The sequence below is a fragment of the Protopterus annectens genome, chromosome 1.part0 (genome assembly GCF_019279795.1).
Source record: "Protopterus annectens isolate FY-2018-M chromosome 1.part0, PAN1.0, whole genome shotgun sequence".
In the NCBI taxonomy this organism is placed as follows: Eukaryota; Metazoa; Chordata; order Ceratodontiformes; family Protopteridae; genus Protopterus; species Protopterus annectens.
In genome coordinates, this window is record NC_056725.1 from 865,235,623 (window position 1) to 865,260,679 (window position 25,057).

At 38.7% G+C, this 25,057-nt stretch overlaps 1 protein-coding gene across 1 annotated transcript in view; it reads left to right on the top strand.

The window, feature by feature from the left end:
• The window catches only part of ENPP1 (ectonucleotide pyrophosphatase/phosphodiesterase 1), a 1,288,649-nt gene that overhangs the window by 578,309 nt on the left and 685,283 nt on the right, over positions 1-25,057 (top strand). The window contains exon 8 of the mRNA XM_044063702.1: positions 14,112-14,231. Coding sequence (XP_043919637.1) covers positions 14,112-14,231 — 120 coding nt within the window. The remainder of the gene's footprint in view (positions 1-14,111; positions 14,232-25,057) is intronic.

A 25,057-nucleotide genomic window follows, 5' to 3' on the forward strand; every position in this document is an offset into this window, starting at 1 on the left:
ATACTCACTTGACCACTCGTTTATTAGAGAAGTTCTTAGTAAGAACTTGAATATAATTAAAGGCAATGAAAAGCTATCTAAAGCACTAGGGGTTAGGCCCAAAATAACTTATAGGCGAGGCCAGAACTTGAAATCACTCCTAGAGAGGAAAAAAGATAGTACAAACAGAACAAAAGGAATGTTTAAGTGTGGATTATGTCCATACTGTAAACATATCTTTGTGGCCAAGCAAATTTTTATTAACAACAAGATGTACAAAATTAACTACAGATACAATTGTGAGTCTAAAGGTGTTACATATGTGGCTTTGTGCACCTTATGTGACGCATTCTACATTGGTAAAACCGAAAGGAAATTAAAACAACGTATTTACGAACATTGTTATGCCATAAGTAGAAATGAGCCTAATAATGCACTGGCCAAACACATTTTAGACTACCCTGATCATGCTTTTAAATTCGCAGTTTTGCAACATAGGAACATTGATATTAGGGTAGGACCATGGCAAGTCCTTCTCGAAATTGATGAGCTTATATGGCAGATCAAGACAAGAGCACAAGTATTTCCAGGTCTGAATGAGAGTCTTTCTATTAAATGTATGTTGAGATATTTGGCCCTTAAACGATGATATTAAAGTGTTTACACACACCTATATATTTCTGGTTCACTTAGAGGGACTTATGAACCTACTGTTCCTGTTAATGTTGATTGATGTTTTTTATTTCTCATTTTTTACATTCATATTTATTTGTTAGATGTCATATATTGTTAAGTTTATAGTCCTTAGTTAATATAGTAACTTTGTTGAAATATTCTTAGGTATTTATAACATCTACCTGTGGCTCACACATATTCTTTATGAGAACAAGATCTTGGAAAGTGTTTATTCAAACCTTTTCTGCAACAGCGTTTGGTCTTGTATAAGTGGGTCTTCGATTATTAATGGATTTTTAATGATTATAAATAGTATATAGTTGCATTGTATTTATATTGTAACTTGTGGTTTATTTTATAGTATAGGGGCGAGGCTACTTTAAAATTCCTGCTTGTTAAGTTGGCTGACTCATTAATTTACTCAACTTAATAGTATATAAGGAGAACCAAAAGTGTTTTACAACTGTTTGTCTGATGAAGGCAAGTTAATGTGCTTGCCGAAAGTGCTCACATTAAATATTAAAGATCTTTCTTTATTTTATTTCATATTGGTGTGACAGTACTTGTTCACTTTTTTGCCGGCTTTTATGGTTTCCCGCTGTGCCTGTTTTTACTAGTTTTATTTATTCAGGAATAGTATGTATACATAGAGGCCTATCATTGCTAGACAGCAGTTTTCTTTTTGACAGTTAATACTTGGTTAAACATGTTTTAATTTCCAAAGTGAGCATTGGTGGCTGATTGCCAGTGGGCTGTGACGAGATAAGAAACAGACGTGGGTATGATATGACAGGAATTCAGAGAATGAATCGGTCACAGGAGTGTAGTATCTGGCAGGAATAAAATAGATACGTGAAAATGAGATAGCCTGTTCGAAGCTTGAACGATACTCTGTAAAGTAACAGGAATGGTTACTGAGCAGAGGAGTGTGTAGAATAACATAATTCAGGGCATGACAGGGGGTCATCGTGCTGTGGAAGTGGGGAGGCTACAGGGAGCAGAGTGCAAAGTCCTGACAGTTTACATTCCTTTTGTAGAGGAGAAAAGGACAAAGCAGGTTACAGTCCTGATGTGGAGCGGGGAGGGCTTACGTTGATAGAGAACAAGTGTAGGATCAGTAAATGTCCATCTTTGTTGGTTGGAAACAGTGCACCATATGTACACACACACACACACACACACACACACACACACACACACACACACACACACACACACACACACACACACACACACACACACACCATGCTATTGGAGGTATGAGGCCTCTGTACATAGGTTACACTGTGTTTTCAGATGGCAAACCATGGTGACATGCTCAAGGGTTTGAATGGTGACATCATATTAACAGACAGGTCTATGGTCACTGAGTGGGAGCAAGGAGCAGTGTTGAAAAATTGCTGACTGCCAGTGATAGTCAAGAATATACACACACTGATCAACATGTGTAACCCACCAGTGCACACATCATGGGACTGAGACACCAGCAGTATTTGAAAAGATTTATCACCTAAGAGGCAGGGGTACTATTACAACCCCTACACATATATGACATGTGGATCCTTGAAAGGATAAACCAACCAAGGGCTTCCAAGACCAGTTGTGACAGGAATGGTACAGAATATCAATACTATGAGCATCAATAATAGGACAGTAGTGCAGGTGCATCACAGTGTCACCAATATTGTACTGAATTTGAAGACATAGACACAGGATATTGCCACAGACAAGTCCACTAGAGAAAGAGGACCACCAAAACATTGGTATCTAAGAGAGACGGGGGACTTCCTAGTATGCTTGGCCAAAGCAGGTGAAAGAACACTGATATTTGTCAGGTGTTGAGTATCGGAGCTAGGCTGATAACTGCCCCAGTGTCTGTAGGAGATGCACTGGGATAGCACTAGCATGCTCCATTATGGTAGTACAGTGACCTACTGGTGTGCATAGTTTACTACACAGTACATTTATATGTAGCCATTGTCCAGGTGCATTGGGGCTGTAAACACAATCTGCACAACATGGGATATATACATCTGTAGACTATAGAAAAATGGCACTTAGTGGTCTGTGTCTCACTGTGTCATTGGGAGTAACACATAGGATTCAGCATTGTCACCTGTATATTGTGTTTATGCTTTCACAGGTTCCACTGCTAAGAAGGCCATAGCAACAGGTTGGAACATAACTAAAATTAACAGGTCACCTGTGGCTGCTACTGATGATGGCACTATGCACATAGTGCTGTTCAGTGATGCTGTAGCACTACTAGTGAGGCTAACAGTGGAGGACACACATGCATCTTCCACAGTTGAAATAACGGTGAAGGAACAGGATGAAAACCTGTCATCCCCTGTGCTTAACCCTGGATGCCCTACCTCTGTTAGCCCCACTCATGTTAACAGGAGTCACCACCACACATGGCAGTGAGCTGCACCTCCCCTGAGGTACTCACCCTAAGGGAGAAGAGAGCATGTCCCCGCAATGACTCCAGGATGCAACCTGACCTGGGTGGCACTTTTATCTGTCAGAAATGTGCAGTCCAGGAATCAAGCCATAGACATCCACTAATTACATACAATGTTGGAAGTGCTTAGTGTGCTATATGGCCTGTATGAGAAAGTGCAGCTGCTGCAAAGACAGTAGGTCATCCTGCAGTGCAAATAGAGTAGCATGACATATAGGGAGCTAAAGCAGATCGAGCTGCTAAGGAGAACAAGATGGTGTAACACTGCAGGACCCAGATTAGCTGGCTGCTGGGGCCGTGTTGACATCCATTGAAACATCCATGAGGATATTGGTAAATGCCCACCATGGCAGTGCGAGAAGCCAGATATACTGTGCATGGCCACAACCCAAACTTAAGCAAATGACACACATTGATCTAGAGACTTGATCACTGTTACGTCTATCCATGGGTGTCTCCACTCCTGTGTGTGGACACTGCTGTGGTCATGGCCAGTATTGTTCTGGCTCCTCCACATGGCTAGCATACTGATTTAGCCACTCTTAGTCCTGCTGTTCCATGCCATCCCACTTCCCTTTTGGCCTCCTGCCCTGCTAGTCAAATGCTTAAGACTGTTTCTTCACAGGATTATCAATGCCAGCAATCTGCTTCTTCCCCACCTGGGCACCATGGCAGGATTCCTGTACATGTTTATAAAGTGCTACACCATCCACTGGATAAGATGCATCTAATTCTGATACTGCAGGCCCACACAGTGTATCCAGTCAGCATTCACAACACAGATACTCCACCATGGGGTGTAATACTTTTCTCTTCCCTAGCCTCCTAGCTACAAGTGTGGCTGCAGTATCCAACTCTCATGACCATTTCAGGTGTGGTAACAGTGATGTCCCCTGCCACTGTGCCTCACCTGACCTGTGCAATGATGATGATTTTGACCTGTCCACCCTTTGACCTGTATGGATTTGGCAATGTCTGATGTATAACATGGCTCGTCAGAGCAATGCAATGCATAGATTGGTTGTATTAATGCATGCATCTGTTTTATTCTCTGCTATCCATTTCATTGCCCATAGCCATGGACCAGATGCTGCCACTTTGCCAGTCACGTTATTAACTGATACCAACTCTGCCTTGCATGGGGTGCCCCTGCAGGACTCTTCACCTGATTTCTCCTCCCCTGCTGCACAAATCTGTCTTGTGATACTGTGATGTCACCACACTGTAATTGCTTGCTTAGCACTATTTTGTGTAATGTGGTGCAGACAACAGATGTCATACTGCAGATCTCCACTGTATATTGTAGTGTGCTGCCAGATGTGTACAAGTAGTGGAAGTGAGCCTTCATGAGTCAGAACATTCATTCAGTGATGTTCTGCATCTGCAATAGAGCAGTGTCATACTTCAGCTGTACTGCACTCTGAAGGCTGGGTATGGGTGTTATCAGCCATGGCTCCTGGGCATATCCTGCATCACCTGCAGCACACAACAGTGGACACAGTATTGAATAGACTACTGCCTATGTCCATGAGAACAGCATGTTGACACACTGGCTAGCTTTGTGTAGACTTGCCAATTAGATGACCTTGTAGGAGCTCACTGTGCATGAAACACTGATATAGGTTACACGTGCCAGATGTGGGAATTGTGGTAGCTTCCTAGATGGCACACAGACTCATTGTTTATAACACACTGTGCATTGAAGATGATTGGCAGGTGATGGAGTGGAAAACCTTCCAGTTGACACACCAGATGCTAAATTAAGTAGGAGAGGCCTTGATGTCAGTGTGGGTGCAGTTAATGGCCCCCTGGATCTCAGATGTGATATGTCATAAAATGCCTGCATAGTTATGTTTCTATCCTTTGCTGGCCATGGGAACCACATATGATACTCCACAGTTATCAGCATCAAATTTAGGGACTTGTGCACGATTTGCAGCACTGAGACCCGGATAATTCATAGCTTGTCCCCATTGTACAATAAAAGATGCCATACCAAGAAGTGGTAATGCTACACAAACCTTTGTATCCACTGGAATAGACATTTCATGCATCCCCCTTCATCTCATGCAAGGACAGCACCAGTCATCTAGCTCCTGTAATGATATCTCTATCCAGATGGTAGCAGACAAGTCCGTTCAAGTTATAGAGGTGATATCATGTCAACCACTGAAAAGCACTTTTATTCATGCACAATGTTTAGCAGACTCATTTTTTAATCTGGATTTATGGAGTTATACAGCATCACAGTATACTTTTCAGTTACTTAGTTTATCATTATCCATTTTCAGTATCTGCTTTATCCTTTCATCACGGGGAACCAATCTGTTTCAGGACACATGATGCACACACGCGCGCGCACACGCACACACGCACACACACACACACACACACACACACACACACACACACACACACACACACACACACACACACACACACACACACACACACACAAAGCTTCACCTGTCTTTTCCCCAGTATAAATTGCCAAATACTTTAGTTAGCTGAAACAAACTGGTCAAAGCTTCATAGACAAGGGTAAGAAATACTGCACCACTCCATGTTGGGGGGAGGGTTGGCTGCCCCTATCTCCCTTACTTATAAATATTAACTCCATAGTCATATAACTACAGCCATGGTAGAAAGAGAAAAGACCACACAAAGTGAATCATGTCCAGTGCACAGACAGAAACTGCACTAGCAATTATTTCTAATACGAAAAGCATTTGCAGAGTTCATCCTCAGGAAATTGGAGTCACTGTGAAAAGTGGGGTAAGAATACATACAACACATATGTGCACGAGAACACACACACACACACACACACACACACACACACACACACACACACACACACACACACACATACAAGCACACAAACGATTAGTCTTTTGAAACATTGCTATTTCACATAATTTCTTCAGGATGAAACTAGAGCCTCAAGTACTGTGACGTTTAATCCTGGAATGTCAAAGATGGCCATCAACAATACATGAGGACCATTATTCATTGTGGCCACGCCATTATGGCACAGTTATGATGATAATTTAGGTGGTAAATCCTATATAAGAATACATCCATTGATCTACTGAGTACACTGTGTTAACAGGCCAGTAAGAAAGGTTTGACAAAAATTATTGTGATTGGGTCTCAAAACCAATATATATGTTCAAGTCACAGATGTTAAGAAATTCATCTCTATAGCAGAATGAAACTTTGCTGTAAGGCATAGATGTAAAGACATAATCACAAAACAAATATGGTAAAAAATCTAAGTGTGTTGCTCAGAATCTTTTGCAGTAAAGTTTCATGTATTCCGGAAATCTAATTTTTGCAGTGACTGCAGTCTAGTGCTGTGTTCAGAAACAGGCAGTAGTCCTTAGCAAGTTAAAGACTTATAGTGAAATCCACAGAGAGTTACAGCAAATTAAGAAACATGATACTCCCAACTCAGGCATTGCTGAAAAATGTGTATGATGCAGTCAAAAATGCAGAGCCTAAGATTTTATGGAAAGAACATTATGAGTGCTTAGATAGTGATTTGTTGCATTAATTCAGTTATTTAATTTTTATTTAAATTTATTTAAGGGGGTAGTACACTGACCAAAAGTGACCATTTGCAGGCACAGCCTGGTGAAAAATGTTCACAAGTATCAACACAGTGAAGTATGAACAATATCAGGAAAAACAACAGCTAGTTTAGGATGTGCAAGGTGTACAATAACTTATAAATAAAAAGGAAGAAAGTAGACAGAGCTAGCTATCTAGGTTTGTTCAGAAACATGAAGAACAAAGAGGCAGAAAGATACAGTGATCTGTCCAATTTAACAGAAATTTTAGTGTTAGAGGATGGGTTAGAGTGAGTTGCTTAGGTGATGTTCCCTTTTTGGGGATAAGAACATTTGGCTTGCAGATGAAGGTGGATAATTAGATCATTTCTAAATTTAGAGAAGTTTCCTCTTAATAGTAAGTTTTCTTTGCAGGGCTGCAAAAGAATCTGCCAGAGTATGGGAACAATTATGGAGAAGGCATATTTAGTTGATTGGAGTGAGGATCTAGGAATGGAGAGTGATGAAGCATTTTGTAGTTCAAAGTTGTTCTGTAGACAAAGTTTCATTCTTTTGCTTGTCATCATCCAACATCATTTTCACCTGTTTGATCATGTGGTATGTTATGCCTTAAAGTGGATTTCTGTATATGATTTATAGCAAAGCAGTGGTATTTACAAAAACATAAACTTAGCTGTAAACTATTTATTGATTCATTAGCCCTTTTAGTGGCAGGTGGTGCAAGCTGGCATCTATGGTTGAAGCCCTATCAACCTCACTGCTCCTATGATTTGCTTACAACCACTTAATTTCACTTACAGCTAACATCTTTTTATACAAACCTTAACCTGTTCCTCCTATTACTTCTCTGACATGTACCAGTCCATATGATTATTGTGTAGTTCTCTCTTGCTGTAATAACTTTTGGAAGTTCTGCCACAAAAGACCTAATGGCCAGCTAGACTTTAGAAGCTTAGCATTGTTCCCCCATCAGTGCAGGTGGAGCTACTTCCCACCTGAAAATCAGGCATAAGTATTATAAAACACACATCCACTGGCACTGTCTTCAGTTTTTCTTTTTTTGCTGCAGTTTGCATACGATCAAATGTGCTGCTCTGAAAGCAACATCAGTCCACTGTTTAGGCCTGAATTCCAGAACACAATGACATGAGTTGCCCATTGTCCAGGAGTTAACCAGAAGATGATTGTGCAGAGGTCAAAACCTCTCTGGTTTAACCTTAACCACAGAAAATTATGAACCTTGTCTAAGACCTATGTGGTGTTAGCCAAATCCATCACTAACGTCCTGACAAAAAAAAAAAAAAAGGAAATACCTAGATAAGCACCATAAAGAGAATGTTTATAAGCAGGTCAATGACTTCCCATCAGAGTCTAAAGGCCTAACCGTAGGATCAAGGGCATCATTTATTTATTTTTATTTATTTTACATTTATTGGTCGGGATTGTTCGACTGAGCTGAAATAGCCCTTTTCTGTGGAGGCCCGGAGAGAAAAGCTCCACAAACATTACAATAAGGGTTAAACATCAGCAACCGAGAAAAGAATTGAAAAATATTTACAGTACAAGTAAATAAATATAGCAGTATAACAATGTAATACAAATTGACAACTGAAGCAGGAAGAAAAGACATGGTTGTGTCATTGCAGTTAATGTATATTACGATTGAGAGAGAAAGATGAGAGATGCGTACATTTTAATAGTAGTATAAGAGGTTATGTTCATGGTATAGATGCCTGTACAATTGAGGTAAAGAAGACTAGGAAGAGCTAAGAGGTTTACAGGTAGTAGATGTCAGTGAAGCAAAGCAACGTAGTGGGCAGATAATAGTAGAGAAGATTAGGAGGGGTGAGTACAGTGACAGGACCACTGACTTTTTAAATATTCCTTGATAGCTGCTTTGAATTGTATAAGTTGATTGAGGGACCTAATTTCTAATAATGGCATGTTCCAAAAAATGGTAGGATAGTAACTACAGAGGTTGCACCCCATTTTGGTTTTGGGTTTATAGATCTGTAGAAGGTCTTGGTCCGAGCTGCGTAGAGATCTGGTGGGAGAATACTGAGAGATAAGAGGAGATAAGCTGGGGCAGTAGGAGGGCTGGTATAGCATGGGGTGAATAATCAGGAGCTGAGAGAGAAGCTGGTGTGGTAATTCCAGCCAGTTTAAATATTTTAGTGAGACAGTGATGGGATTTATATGTTTGGTACACTGCAAATCTAGCTACTTTGTTGTAGGCTGATTCTAATTTAGTAAGGAGAGAGGAGCTGAGATTTGTCAGGATTTGAGAGATATACAATAGACTGGGTAGCAGGTAAGCATGAGAGAGGGTTACTTTTGCTTTGTTAGTGAGAAACTTTTTATTTTTATATAAGAGACAGAGTTTTAAATGAGTCTTCTGAATAACATGCAAGTCAAACTTTAGTTGATCATTTATAATAACACCCAAGAGTTTTGTGCAAGATTCAACTTCGATGGGAGTATTGCTGAGAGACTGAATAGAGAAGGTATGCTTAAGGAGGTTAACATTTTTCAGTAAGAAAAGTAGGAGTTTTGTTTTCTTAAGGTTCAGAATAAGCAGTTTTTTAGAGAGCCAGGTTTCAAATGAGTTAAAGGATGCCTGAGTGGTAGAGATGAGTTCAGAGGGAGTGTCAGCGATGGTGATGATTGTAGAGTCATCTGCATATTGTATCAGGGATGATTGGGTGTAGGAAGTATAGAACTGATTTGTAAAGATATTGAAAAGTAATGGGCCAAGAATAGAGCTTTGAGGGACAGCCTTTCTAACAGAGAGAGAGAGAGAGAGAGAGAGAGAGAAGGGAAGGAAAGGGGAGAGAGCAGAAAGCCATCTCACTGATTGCAGTTGATCAGTGAGAGAGCTGGAAAACCAGGCAGTGGTAGAAGTAGAGAAGTGAAGGTTAGACACTTTACAGAGGAGAAGGGAGTGAGACACAGTGTCAAAGGATTTTGAAAGCTCCAAGAAAGGGCAAGAGATTAGTTTATTACCTCTGGCCGGAGAAATAGTGTTAAGGAAGGATATAAGGGCAGCAGTAGTACTGTGTTTTGGGTGAAAGCCATGTTGTGTGGGTGTGAGCAAGTTTTACTGTACTAGGTATTGCATGACTTGCATATGTATGCATTTTTCCAGTACTTTTGAGAGTGGGGACTGGATAGCGATAGGTCCAAAGTTAGTGATTTCAGTGGAGTTACCTCCTTTATGTATAGGTAGAGTCCAGAATTCATTCCGGATAGAAGGCACATTTGACTCAGCGATAGAGCAATTTATCAGGATAGACACTGGGAGAGCAAGTGAGTTAGCTGATAACTGCAGGAAATAGCATTTGGTTATGTGAGGTGCTTTTACAGCTCTCAGCCTTGGTGTATGCTTTGACTGAGGCCTCTGGTATTGCCTACCTGGTAGCATGGATGATAGCATGCCTGCTCTCTTGAGCACAAAAACATCCAGCCATTGTTCAGTCCAGAGAGAGCACTTCATGGACCTCTTTTTCTGATGCTTGTATTACTGTACCTGAGGGTGATCACACCCTTCCCTTGATCTTTGTTTGTGAGGATGTCAACAGGACTAACATTAAGTTCTTGGTTGCTTGCCCACATCCCAGTGCCTCTACAGTGGTCTCTACTCCTAAGGCCAGGGCCAAACATTTCAAGCAAAAGCAGACATTTGCCAGTTTACCACAGCATGATCTGGTTGGCTCTTCATCATAACCTCCTTCTCAGTCTCCCTCCCAGGATTTCATAAATCTGGCCCCTGTATGGTTCCTTTGAAGATCCTGCAGCCTTCTTTACAACCATCAGTGCCAATGATCCTTTCTCAAAAGAGGAAGGAGGAACCTCTCAAGGATTCTGACTCCTCTGACTCAGGAAACAGATGAGCTCTCCTGTGTTACCCAGCTGTCTCCCCACTCTGTATATGAGTTTGATACTAAGGACATCCTGTCTTCTTCTTCTTTTCTACCAGACGATGCTTCATTTGAGTATTCCTTTCATAGAATGAAGAATGATTTGAAATGGAAATTTAAGGAATTTTGTCTGGTAGCAAAGACGGACAAAGCTCTGATGATGCTGCAGATTATCTGAATTTGACTGTCAGCTTAGACACTTCTTGGAGGTGGGAGTGAGCAGCTATGTTTGGCTTGCTCATCCTGGGGGGATTGAGGAACTTTGGCTTGATTGAAGGGTGGCATCTACTGGCAGGACTAGGTGTTACTTGCTGGAGTCTGTGCAAATACTGTCACAAAACATCTTGCACAGGCAGCTGAGGAAAATCGATATGAGGAAGCATATTTCACATAAGAGTCAGCAATGTCAGAGCTCAGTAAGGAGGGGGATTGCTCCCATGGGGAGAGGTAAACCACCATCCCCAAGACCATCTAGCTGGCTCAGTCCTTATTACCTGCCTTTTGCTGAAAAGAAAGAAGTGTGCTTTATCCGTGCTTGTACCTCCCCCACACCCCACTTCCAATCCCAGCCCACTCCCTCTCCTGTATCTCTGCCTCAAACTCTTCCCATAATAAAAGGGGGATTGTTTCTTTGTAGAACAATGGGAGGAGATCATCTTTTGCAAATGGATTTTAAGGTAGGAATACAACCTGAAGTTCTTAGGAATATCAAAGTTCTTTGTTAGCCTTCCCAAGCACACTTAGTCTGACCTCATCTACAAGACCTACTGTTGCAGCAAGCCATAGAAAGATTATCATATGTAGAAGTTTGAAAATACTCTATTGTAGCTTGTTTCTTGTTACATTAAAAAAGGAGGTCTGTCTTGGACATTTCAAGGCTAAGCAAGTTTCTGAAGATGCTAAGAGTTCAAAATGCTATTCTTGCAGAACATTCTACCTCTCTTCTTCCCACAAGCGTACATGATCACCTTGGACCTAAAGGATGCATGCTTACACATGTTCATAACCAGTGCTGATAGAAGATTTCAGAGACTCGAAGTAGGGCATTGCCGTTACCAGTTTATCTCCTTTTCCTTCAGTCTATCTGCTACACCCAAGGTATTCATTAAGTACTTTGCTGCAGTAATTGCCTTTTACAGAGCAAAGGGTATTCACAGGCATGTTTATCTGTACAATGACTGCTTCATTCAGGCATTGATTTAGAAGAGATGCAGAAGGGCTTACAGTTCAGTCAGACATGCTTTTAAGACCTAGGTTTCTATCTCTCTCTTTTTTTAAACCTTCCAGAATTCTGTATAATACCATACAAACAACTCTTGCTCCTAGGGGTATTGTTGGACACAGATCATCAGAGGGCTATTCTTCCCTCAGACAAAGTGCTTTTCCTATCAAACTATTTTATGGCAGTTACACAGGAAAAGCCAGTTACTCAAAGGGAAATCCAGAAAGTGCCGGGCTACATGTCTTCTTCCTCATGAGGAAGCAGCAGTGGTACTTGAGGAACAAACAGTACCAACACGCTCCATCCCTGCTGTGCTCCATGCAGCTGTTACTCTGCATCAAGAAGTGCATGTCCTGGTAGATCTGCAAAATGCTCCTTAGTTCGGGGATTCTTTCAAGATTAGCTTGGATATCCAGATGTACACCATAGACTCTGGCTTAAGATTGTACAAAACTACATTGTCAGGGCAAAGAAGAACCAAAGATGGTATGGGCAGGTGCTCATTTTATACTGCTGACTTCCTGGTGCCTCAATGGGAAGAATGTTTGCCTGGCCCAGAAGGGGAAGGGTGCTAAGTCTTCAAAGTAAGCCAGACATTAGGCCATCTCCAACAGAAGGCCAAAGAGTTATTATTACAACAGTGAACATAGCCATTTGATAAGTTCCGAATGTAACTGTACTTTCTCTTTACCCATGATTCTTACACTAACATATCACTCCACTAAATCACATAGTTGCTGACCTGACAGATTTTCTGTTACTGATTTGTTTCAGCAGGTTCATCCACATTTCATTAACTGGTGAAGATTTTACATAGTTCAGTGCATTTTCCTCACTTAAGCTTTTGTTACTGGAGTGGAGAAGGCATATGTTTTGCATTTGAGTTGTAAACATTCATTCTTTCATAGTAGGGTTATGCGGGAGCTGGACCTTATTCTAGCATGCACTGGGTGTAAGGCTGTGGAATAATTATAGATTGGATGGCATCTGTCACAGGATACGTATACATATCTGCACACGCACACACTCAGGTACACAAACGTGTATATATATATATATATATATATATATATATATATATATATATATATATATATATATATATCTATATATATCTATCTATCTATCTATCTATATATATATATATATATATATATATATATATATATATATATCTATCTTGCGGACAGTTTGATTATCAACTCACTTGCAGCATGACTTTGTGATGTGGAGGGAAACAGGAGCAACCAACAAAACCCACACGGTCAGTGGGAGTATGTATAGACTCCACGTAGAAGACACCCCTTCTGGGAATCAAACTGAAGAACTACACATTGTGAAGCATCAGTAGTAACTGCTGCACTACTACTATGCCATGTTATGCAATATGAAGAAATAGTTCAGACATTTGCTACAAAGGAAGTGAAGCTTTTGTGGTAGGGAAAAGCAATTCTGTGGGTAGCATGACTCTGTTTACCTTATAACTGGTTACTTAAATGCTGTGTGTCAAGATGTGCCGTAGTGCCACAAACATTCTGCTGTTCAGATTCCATAAAGTAACAAAACTTATTCACCTTTTCACCATATCCAGATAATAACTGAATATTTGTTACTTAATGCTCAAATGCTGCAAATGGAAAGACTGCCTTTTTCTCCTGACCTCTAGCACCAAGTAACAAAGCTGAGCATTTTCTAATGTAGCCCATTAAAACTTTTTTTTTCAGCTTGTTCCCTCTGAGGGTGCTATAGGCTGTATGATATCTTACACTATGTTGAAAGTAAAACTCAACCTGATACATATATATATGTGTATATATATATATATATATATATGTGTGTGTGTGTGTGTGTATATATATTTATATATATATATATATATATATATATATGTATGTATGTATGTATATATCTCAGTTCAGTTTTTAAAATCCAACTCTTTGTAGTTAAAGTGAAAAGTATGATCTGCAGAGCTGTATGTCCACCTGAGAATAAAAAAAAATGTATTTAGAATGCTGTTTGAAACAAGATTATGACTTAATTCTTCTTCTATAGACATCAGAGTAGAAGGTTTATCCTTTATAAAGTATCTGATGTGTCCTCAGTAAGCAGTCATAAATAGTGGGAATTGCTGTTTGTGGCATAAAATTTTTCTTTATAATTTTGAAAAATTATTAGCATATGGAGTGCACAAAATGAATGACTGTTTCCTGCAATGGAAAGTTGGTATATGCCTTATGTTTTGAATTTTTATGGATTGAAATTGTTTCCAAATGTTATTGCAGGGTCTCTATGCAGAATCACATGGCATAATTGATAATGGTATGTATGATGTAACCAGAAATGCAAACTTCAGTCTGAGAAGTCCAGAGAAATTTAATCCCATCTGGTATCAAGGTCAACCTGTAAGTATCCAAAGAGTCAACAGTACATTCTATTTACTAATATATGCAGTGTGTAATCATCTCATTTTGACTCTGAGAGAGTGTAGCTACTAGAGCAAAATGTAAGTGATGGCTTTTTGCTAACAAAGGGGGTCTGTCTATCTTTTTGGATAATGTAACACAGACCTTTAATTCTAAAGTTAGTTTTCCTTTTGATTATTTGTATGCTAAAACAGTATTTTCTGGAAAGAGCATTTGTTATCTTGAAAAACAGGAAACATTAACTGTTTTGGTGTGTAAGCATGCATAATATGTTTGCACATTCCTAACTTCGTATGTTTTGTCTTGAGAAGAATGTATGAGGCCCTAAAAGCATAATTTTTTACCATGGTTTATTGATGAAATTTTTTCTTTACACTAATACGAGAGAAGGCAACACTCCACTTGTTCATGTCATACCAAATGCTTCAATTTCTTGGGGAAAGAGAGAGAGAGAAAGTTATCTTAATAGCATCCTAGTGCAGCCATATTTTCTGTGATGCTGTAGTATGTTAGCTATTAAATGATTAAGCAAACTGCCACACATTATTAACAGGAAATATTCTGATGTAAAGTACATTTGATTATATTTAGCTCAAGCTGGTGCTAAGTTATTTCCTCACATTAACTACATTGCTTTGCTGTCTTGTACAGACATTTACAAGTTTCTCTGCTACTAAACCATGGGCATGGGATTGCTGCCATCTTAAAGTTTGGTTTTGTTATTACATTATTTACTATACCTTTGGTTAGATTAGTGACTAGGTCTACACAAATGTAAGTAACTCAGCATTTGTATCAATCTGAAGGAATAGACAATAATGGAAATGTTGCAACTGTAGGTGCTTTGGCTGCATTTCACTTGAACACTTCATTTTTCTGACATCGTAAACGAAGACATAAGAAACGATTCAGTGTATTTCTGTTTGTGGAGCTGAAAGTTGTGGTTTTAATGAAGGGCCTCCTAACAACTACCAAATCCACTTTAAAGGTATATTTGCAGCAGGGAAGCATTTTACAAGCCATTTCATTCTTAAACCACTTAGTGAGATTTTTACAAAATAAAATTTCAATAACATGCTAACAAACTTGCTGAATCCTTGTCTGAATATGTTACTGAATAGAAGACATAACCCAAAAAGAAATTCTGGAGAGACATTTTAACAGATGCTGCAAGATAAGATGGTATCTGAAATAAATTATGAACACATATAAACAATGTTATCATTAGAAAATAAGGCATCTGATAAAGATCTTTAGTATTGCTTTCATAGTGGAAAAAGCAAGCAGAAATGTACAAGAAATTGGCAGTAGAATAAAACTAAACAAAAGTAAAGGCAGCAGTACAGTGCATGGTCCTAAGAGCATGGATTACAGAAAATGGAAGGTTGTTAAAGGTGTCTGGATAAACAAGGTAGAGTTCCTTGGTTCTAAATATGCTGTACTTCTGGAAGAACTAGAAACATAACCGTCTTTATAAAAAAAGCCTGTGTTAAAATAGCTGAAAGGTAGCTTAGCACATATTTTTGCTTAGGAGGAATGTTCAGGATGTTCAAATCAATCTTTTCCATTATTAACTTTGCAGTGTTCTGGAAATAAATTAGCTTCTTCGTGATACAAGTAAAGAGAGAAGATAAGTCTCTGAATCTTGCAGTTAACACTGGGAGTAATTTAACCGATGCATGAACATAACATTAGACAACTGAGTAATGCAGTTTTACAGCTTGCTGATTTTCTATTGAAAACTTACATTGAAAAACATTTAAAAATAATGGGATATGCTGATATGAAACCTATATTACCTTTGATTGTAGTTAAAGGTATTTGAACCTCAAGCAAACTGTCTAAACATGGCACAGAAATACAGTTCAACATTATAATCCTTCGACTTGTTCAAGTAACTTAAATGGGTTCAGACATATAGTTAGTAATTTCTGCTGTACAGAAATATTGCTACCCGAACTGTATTTCTAACAAGGCCCATCCCACTGTACAAATTACTTGAATTTACTCCTTATTGGTTGCTGTACTTCTTTGCCATGTGCCCATTTATTTCTCAGTCAGTATAAGTCAGAATCTATAGCTTATGTTACATATTTTCTTTGCCTATGTTAAGTTGTATTATTTTACCTTATTTCTTCAGTGCCGTGTATCAACTTCTATTATAAAGTATATGAAAAGCACACACCAACCACAAACTGATACAAAAAGCCAGATAGAAGCCAGTAAGATCCACAACTGAATTACTGATTGAGTGCTTTCGTCTCACAATAGAAACTTCATCAGAATACCATTGTAACAAAAACCTCACCTTTTATACATTGTCTTAATCACATAAAATGATACCACTTTCTATATACAGAAGTGAATTTATACATAAATACAAATAACTACTTAAAATTACTATATAACAATATCCAGACAAGTTGAAAAACAGGAAAAACTAGTAAAAGTACAAATAGCGTTCACGAGGCAGGATCCCTTGAAGTTTTTTTAACGCAATTTATTTATTTAAGACAAGCGTTTTCGCTTCTGCTCCTACAGAAGCTTCATCAGAAAACAAGGAAACAGGAAGAAGCACCAAAGTTCCCAAGCATTTAAACCCTTTCAGGGAACATGATGTCACTTCCTTGGGAACAACAATTCTTAATTTGATAAAACAAAAAGTATATACAAGCAGTCATGCCCATAACCTATACCAGCATTTTAAAACAAGTTAAAAAGATTTACGACTAGTAAATCTACACTGGGGCAAGTCTAAAAGCAAGCACTTTGCATCTAAAAATTAATAAATACAATAATAATAAAATAATAGCAATAAAACAGATTTTTAGTACATCCTTAGTTTTAAAGCTAATATACTCATTCCAGAAACCTTAAAGTTGTGTATTATATAAAGGGCAAATATTCTTTAAGAGAAGTAATGTATTTAAACTAAAACATACTACAAGTACAATCATTTTACCATTAGTACAATGTCCTATCTCAAATAGCTTCTATACTTTAAAATAGAAGCAATATTACAAGACTCATTCAGCCCAGGTTCAGAAAAGGCATCAAATAAAATTTGCCACTCAAGTTCCCTTGTTTCTAAAACAAGTGGCTGGGGACTGCCCCTAATCCCCAATATAACATGGTCAATACCCATAAAGTGGAAACTATGTCCTATATGCCTCAAGATATGTTTAGATAGAGCATTGTCACTTCTCTTATTTTTCATTGCATAACTGTGCTGGTAAATACGGTCCCGTAGCCTGCGGTCCGTCTTCCCTATATAAAACGCAGGGCAACAATCACAGAAAGCAGCATAAACCACAGATTTTGTATTGCAGTTTATCTTGTGATTGATGATGTATTTCTTGTCCCTAACAGTAAATGAACTCCCTATTCTAAGAAGTTTACACCAATTACAGGCACCACAAATTGATGTACCTTTTTGTCTAGTTAGAGAGTTACCAGCACCACTCCTCTGAAGGAGTTCCTTTAAATTACAGCCCCTCTTGAATACAATGACAGGGTGTGTACCCAAAATATTTGATAGTGTTGAGTTATTCTGGATGAAATACCAATTCTTTCTAACAATGGAACACATAACCCCCACAAATCTGTTGTATGTTATAACCAAACTTGTCTTGAAATCAGTTCTATGAGAACAGTCTTCCATGGTAGTGTCAGCAACGGTAATAACACCATTACTGGAGCCTGACATAGCTTCAGTCAAATGAACGGTGTCTTGTTCATTGTAATGAAGTAGGGGTTGATAAAAACCATTATCCCTTTTAAAAGAAACCTCTTCAACCAACCTGTCAATCAGGTCTTCAGGGTACCCCCTGTTGATGAACATAGCTTTCAAAATGGTGCATTCATGTTTGAATGCATGGCCCGTACTACACATACGGACTGCCCTCACCAATTGCCCCTTTACAATAGATCTCTATTGCTTCAGTGGATGGTTGCTAGAGAAATGCAAAAAAGAGTTGCAATAAGTTGGTTTCAATTTCATACGGTATAAGTATGATTATAACCGCATTTTCTCGAGCATCGATGCTTTGTTGTTGAAATTAAAATCCAATAAAATCAAAAAATTGGCAAGAGATAGACAAGCTTACCAGAACTGTCTTGCCTATCCTAATCTTTTCAAAAACAAACACAGTAAAGACAACCAGAATAAGGGGAACAACAATAGAGGTGGCTTGGCCTTTAAAGACACGCCGGATGATTCTATCGATAACAGTGACTTTCCAGATGATGAGGGGGAGGGGACCTCTTCCCAGGAATTAAGGAGGAGCAGCAGGATTAAAGCTAATTATCAAAATAATAATGGCATCCCTAATTATAAGGCCCAACAGAGGCCTTTTTTAGGGGGCAAGAACAACCGCCAACAACATTCCAAGAACTGGAACAAACAAAAGCAGTAAATAGACAATTTATTTTTATTTTATTTATTTTATTTTATTTTTTATTTTACATTTGTTGACCGGGCTAGTCTAACTGGATATGTATCCGTTTTCAGTAGAGGCCCGGGGAGAAAAGCTCCAGTACAGGCAATAAAATAAATAATACATTGGCACAAATAAAGCATTGATATGAGTACACCATACAATGTAAAAAAAAAGAAAATTCAATTTCACCATAGAAGAGATACTAAAAATAGGAGATATAGTTATACTATGTACTACTGTATTAGACTTATTAACAAGAAACTATAACACTACTACTAATATAAACTACTGTATTAATCTTATTAAAACAGAAACAATAAAACAAGATGAAGTGAAAAGGTTGTTGGCAAAGTATACATTCTCAGATACAAATCTCAAAACTATTGAAAGTGTTTGTGAGGAGCTCAGAAAAGTGGAGGAAAAATTAGGTAAATGAGGACATGGTTTCAGTCGGGATTAGCACAAGGACACAACCACTGTGCTTTAAGATGTTCTCTGATATGTTTTTTGAAAAGAGAGGTAGAGTTTTGATTAGTAATTTCTTGAGGGAGTTGATTCCAGATTGTACCTATGGAATTTGAAAATAATGAATCTCCAGCTTTATTATATGATTTAGTTAGGGATACTAGGAGTTTATTAGCAGAACGTAGTGTGGCAAGGTTTTTATATGGGATTATCTGTTTTGTAAGGCTAGGGGTGGCATCAGGGTAGAAGAGGGTCTTTTGAATGATGAGTAGTTGTTGATAGAGTAAGTGGTTAGTTAGCTCTAACCAGTCTAGCTGTTTGAGGTTAAGACAGTGGTGTGTTCTTAGGGGAGTAGCAGTAATGAATCTGGCTATGCTATTGTAGCAGATGGAGAGTTTGGTAATGTTATTTTTGGATAAGTTAGTATAGATAGGTGAGGCATAGAAGAGGGTGGAGATCAGGTGTGTCTGAGCAATGGTTTTTCTAGCTACTGGGGTCAGAAAGGGTTTGATTCTGTAGAGAGTCCCAATTTTTTTGTTTACAGCTTTAATAGTGGAGTTAATGTGTTCATCATAATTGAGACTGTTATCTATAGTTACACCTAGTAATCGAGTGGTCTTATCAGGGTTAATAATGGTTGCATTATTTGAGGAGATAGTAAAGAGAGGTGTGGGAGATTTGTGAGTGGGAGAAAAAAGAAGAAGTTTAGTTTTTTTGGGGTTAAGGAGGAGGCAGTGTTGCATAAACCAGTTTTCGACAGTTAAGAAGACTGTTTGGGTGAGGGACTGGAGGGAGGGAATATTATTAGCAGTGCAGATTAATGTTGAGTCATCAGCATATTGAATGCAGGTGGCTTGAGGTATATTGAGGTGTAGGTCATTGATAAATAATGAGAAAAGAAGGGGGCCAAGGATTGATCCTTGTGGAACGCCAATATTTACTGGGAGTAAGGAAGATAGGTTGTTCTCCCATAGGACTGCTTGTTGTCTGTTTTGGAGATAGCTCTCAAACCACTGTAGTGAGAGTGGGCTGAGAGAATAAAGGTTTAGTTTGTCAAGAAGTAAATTGTGGTTAACCATATCAAAGGCTTTTGAAAGGTCTATGAATAGTGCTGAGGAGAAATGATTCTTGTTTCTATTAGTATTTATGGTGTCAGAGAATGAAAGGAGGGCAGTTGTAGTGATGTGGAATGGTCTGAAACCATGTTGACGGTCGGCTAGAAGTTTGTTTTGAAGAAGGTAGTTAAGAATTTGTTTATGAACACATCTTTCCATAATCTTGGCTAGTGGGGAAAGTAAGGCAATGGGTCGAAAATTTGAGAGTTCAGTTGATGAGCCTCCTTTGTGTAGGGGAATTATATGAGATATTTTCCATAAGGTTGGGATTGTTCCCTCAGTGATAGTCCTATTTATTAATATGGATATTGGATATTTGATAGCTTTTGCAGCTATTTGTAGGTATTCGGATGGTAGTTTGTCAGCAGATGGGGTACAAGGTTTTAGTTTTTTAAGGAGCTTATAAATATGGGAAGTAGCGGTTGAATCTGAAAGGTCTTGGATGAGCGTAAGGAGGTATTTTGTAATGAAGCAGTAGGTGTGGGTAATGAGTTAGCTAGTGATTGAATGGCTTCAGTAAAATACTTATTAAAGGCTTCTGGGATCTGTTTAGCATTGTTGAGATGAAAGCCTGAAGGGAAGGAGTAGGTGAATGTCCGGGTTTGAGAAGTTTATTAAGACTTGACCAGAACTTTTGAGGCGTTTTTTGACTGCTTTGTTGAAGGTGAAGATAATATGCCTTTTTGTCTCTGACAGTATCTTTCTTGGTAGCATTCCTTAATTGTTTGAAGAGGAGGTGGTCAGATCCACATTTACTACCTCTCCATTTGGCCCAGATTCGATTTCTAAGGAGCATTTTTTCTTTTGTTTGTTTAGATAGCCATGGAGCAGGTTTGGATCTTATTCTAGTAGAAAGAAAAGGGGCATGATGATCAAGGATTTGAAGAAAGGTTGTATTAAAGTAGGTCACAGCTTTGTTAAGTTGAAGATGAGTTAGAGGTGACCAATCGCATGCCTGCAATTCAGTAAGGAAGTTATCTGGGTTGAAGAGTTTTTTAGAGCGGGATGTTTTCAGTTTATGAGTGTGTTGAATATTCACTTTTTGTCTTATTACATATGTAAGCATATGATCACTAATATTATCTGGAAGGGTTCCTGGAGTATAACTACAAGGTTGGTTATTAATAAGGATCCAGTCAAGAGTTGTTTCTTTTCTGTTATGTTTATGGATTCTAGTAGGAGTTGTTATTAATTGAGAGAACCCATAGAGATTAATATGGTTAGTTGGGTGCTGGTGTGAACAGGTTATCCAGTCAATGTTAAAGTCACCAAGTATTATGGTTTCTTGGGGTTGTTGGTTGGAAAGTGAACTAAGTAAGTTTTCCAGAGTCTGAGTATTATTACCAGGGGGAAGATACATACAAATTAAGTAGATTGATTTTTGTTGTTAATCTGGAGTTTGGTTGATAGGGACTCAGCTTTAGGGTCTAAATATGAAAGTTCATTATGGAGGGTAAGTTGGAGATTAGATTTATAGATGATGGCTACCCACCAGCTTTATTCGTTTTACGGTCATTTCTAAGTATGTTGTAGCCAGGTGGGGTTATTTCCTGGTCCTGGGTAGAGGGTTTTAACCATGTTTCTGTAAGACATAAAATATCAAATGAATGCAAGTCCAATAAAGCATGGAGGTGATGAACTTTGTTATTAATGCTTCTGATATTAAGGTGACCTATAAGGAGGAGTTAGTTATTTTAGTGCTTGGTGCAGGTAAAGTTGGTGGATGTCTATTTGTGTTTAGGTTAGCCTTGGTAGAGGGACCAGGGTTTGGGTGAATATCTCCATGTAGGAGGGGATACTGATTGGAATAGGATAGGAATTTAAGGATTTTCAGCAAGTTATTACAATTCTTTTTGTTTACATAGAATGTCATATGAGTTGTCCTGTGATATTTTGGTAGAAGATAATTGTGAGAGCAGGTTATATTACTGTGATTAAGGGTAGTACGAAAAGAGGATGGTAGTGTTTGTTGGAGATGATGATTTTGTTCCTTTAATGAGTTATTTTCGAAAAAAGTGATATAGTAAGATATAGACAGTGAGGCTAAAGTAGTGGTGAAGAGAAGGATGTATATAAGAGAGGGTTTTAGTGTTGGAGACATGGTGTCAAGTTAGTGTTAGAACTGATTTCGTTTGGGAGAGTTGGTCAGTATAATAGGTAGTAGGTAAGTGTTAAATTAGTAGAGTTGTGTATTATAAAGAAAGATAAGAAACAAGAAGAAAGCAAATGGGAAGAGGTTGTAATAACAGGTAGATATTAGGACAATTAGCAGGTACAATGTGTAGTTAGGCTTGGTTAGGTAAGAAATTAAAAGATGGGAAATGATGTAAATGAAATAAATAGGTGTAAAAGGAAAGTAGAAGATAGTGTGGAGGTAGAGGATTAGAGGTGGGTGGAGCAGGAGGAGGAGATAAGGAAGAGAGTTAATTGCTAAGGGGAGAGGTCTACTGATAAGAAGGATGGAGATAGGGTAGGCGAATAGAGGGGTGTGTCTAGAGAGCTATAAGTTGAGGACCTCTAGGGGTGGGTGGGATATGGGGGTAGGGAGGGAAGGGCAAACACAAAATCAGGTGAGAGCAGTGGGAGTGAAAACAATCAGTAAGATGTAAATCAGTGGCAGTAGTCTGGCAAAAGGAGGGTAGCTAAGGGTAAAATGGAGGATAGGGAAAAAAGCAAAGGATAGGTGATGCTAAAGAGAAACTGTTTTGGATAGGCTCAAAGAAGCCAAGAATAGTATAGAGGTAGTAAAGGTGCAGCCTAGAGACTGCTGAAAAAGACTAAGGGACTGAGATGGGGTCAGGTGAGAGAAAGGAGAGACACCCAAGAAGAAGGGAAGAGTCAAGGAGAGCACAACAAAAGCAGACAGGGAGGTAGAGGGAGAAACTAGAATGTCTTTAGGGGAGAGAAGAGCACTGGAGGTGGGAGAAGGGAAATGGCAGGTACAAAAACACAGATAGCTTAAGGGCTAGATAAAGAAGGCAAGGGTCTAGTGAAACAAAGAGGCAGTCTAAGGGATAGGATAAATTATACTAAGCAGGAGGGGATTCGCTGCTGGCAGTGACTGGCAGTAGTCAAGTACAAAAAACAAGAGTAGAGGACAAATACTAGCATAAGAAAATACTCTTGAATAAAAATCCAAACACTGTGACATACAGTAATGTTTACTGAGGTATTGTCCAGGGTGGTTTAGATAACCCAGGAGGGAACCCAAGGCAGGATTTGGCGGGAGGGTATAGCAGATCTTAGGAGTCCAAACACGAGCACTTCCAGTAGTTAAGAGAGTGGAGAAAGTACCTTATACAAGCTGAAATGTACAAGTGTGTAGTCTGAACAAGTCCCATTAATTCTTCGAACAGCCATCTCCCCAAATTAACTCCTTCTCCAGGTGGTGCTATTCCACTAGACCATGGTCAGCCTGCTATTTTGGTTAATACCAAAGGTGACTTTAAAGTTTATAACTTTTCAAACATCACTATAGATAGCGATTTGATTGATCTGTTGGCTAATGGTTTTTCTTTTGTTCCAGAACACAGGTTAAGCCTTTCTAAAACATTGATAGACTTGAAATGTTTTGTGCATAGATTAAACTTAAAAGTTTTTTTCAATAATGAAACTTACAGGGAAGGATCTACACTTAAATTGTTGAGCACCCCCTTGCACCCCAATTTGCACATCTTTGAGAGTGTTTGTGAACTTGATTTTAGACATCTTTTTGATTCCATCAAATGGTTAGATAATCAGAGTAACATCTCCTTGGACCAATTGATGGCTTTAAACAATTTATGTGGGTTGTCAGTGAGGGTTATTAAACCCGATAAAGGAGGGGGGTTTAGTCATCTTTGATAAAGCTGACTATAATAATAGAATGTTGTCTGTGTTAAACTCCCCTGCTTATGAAAGCTCTTCCTTGAATGAGATGGTTGGATCCCATAACAGGATTAAAGGGTACTTTAGGGACTTGTTTATTGAAGGTAAGATTGATATGGACACCTACAACTTCATTAACATCTCATTCCCTAAAGTTCCGGTCATGTTTGGGATCCCTAAAATTCATAAAGATCTGGTTAATCCACCGATGCGAGCTTTGGTTGATGGTAGATGTTCAATCACCCACCCATGCTCTAGACTCATTGATAGCATCATCTCTAAATATCTGCGGTTAATTCCTGAGATCTGTAAAAACTCTTGGTCCTTCTTGAAATCAATCAACGACATCCAGTTCGACCCATCACTTAACTTCCTAACTATTGATGTGGTTGACCTTTACACTTCTATACCACATCAGGAAGCGGTTGAATGGGTCGAGTTGATGTTAATGAGCTTAAATGCTCCTAGGGATGATATAGCTGTCGTGACTCAACTACTAGACATTATTCTGTCTTCTAACTTCTTTATTTTTGATAATCGCTACTACCTCCAGAAACAAGGGATTGCCATGGGCTCCCCTTGTGGGGGATGTGTAGCGAACCTCTTTGTCGCTTACTGGGAGAAAACATTTCTTCTAAATAACCCCCGTTTTAAAAACATTATAAAATTTTACACGCGTTTTTTAGATGACGTGTTTATTTTAGTTCAAGGGGGTGAAGAGGTTGCTGTGGATCTAATTAACTATATGAATGAGACTACCTCATTCTTAAAATTCACTTATCACTTTTCAATAAGTGAAACTGATTACCTCGATGTGAAGTTGGTAAAATACTTCAGTAATAACCGGTTCCAGTCTTCGATTTATAGGAAACCAACTTATTGCAACTCTTTTTTGCATTTCTCTAGCAACCATCCACTG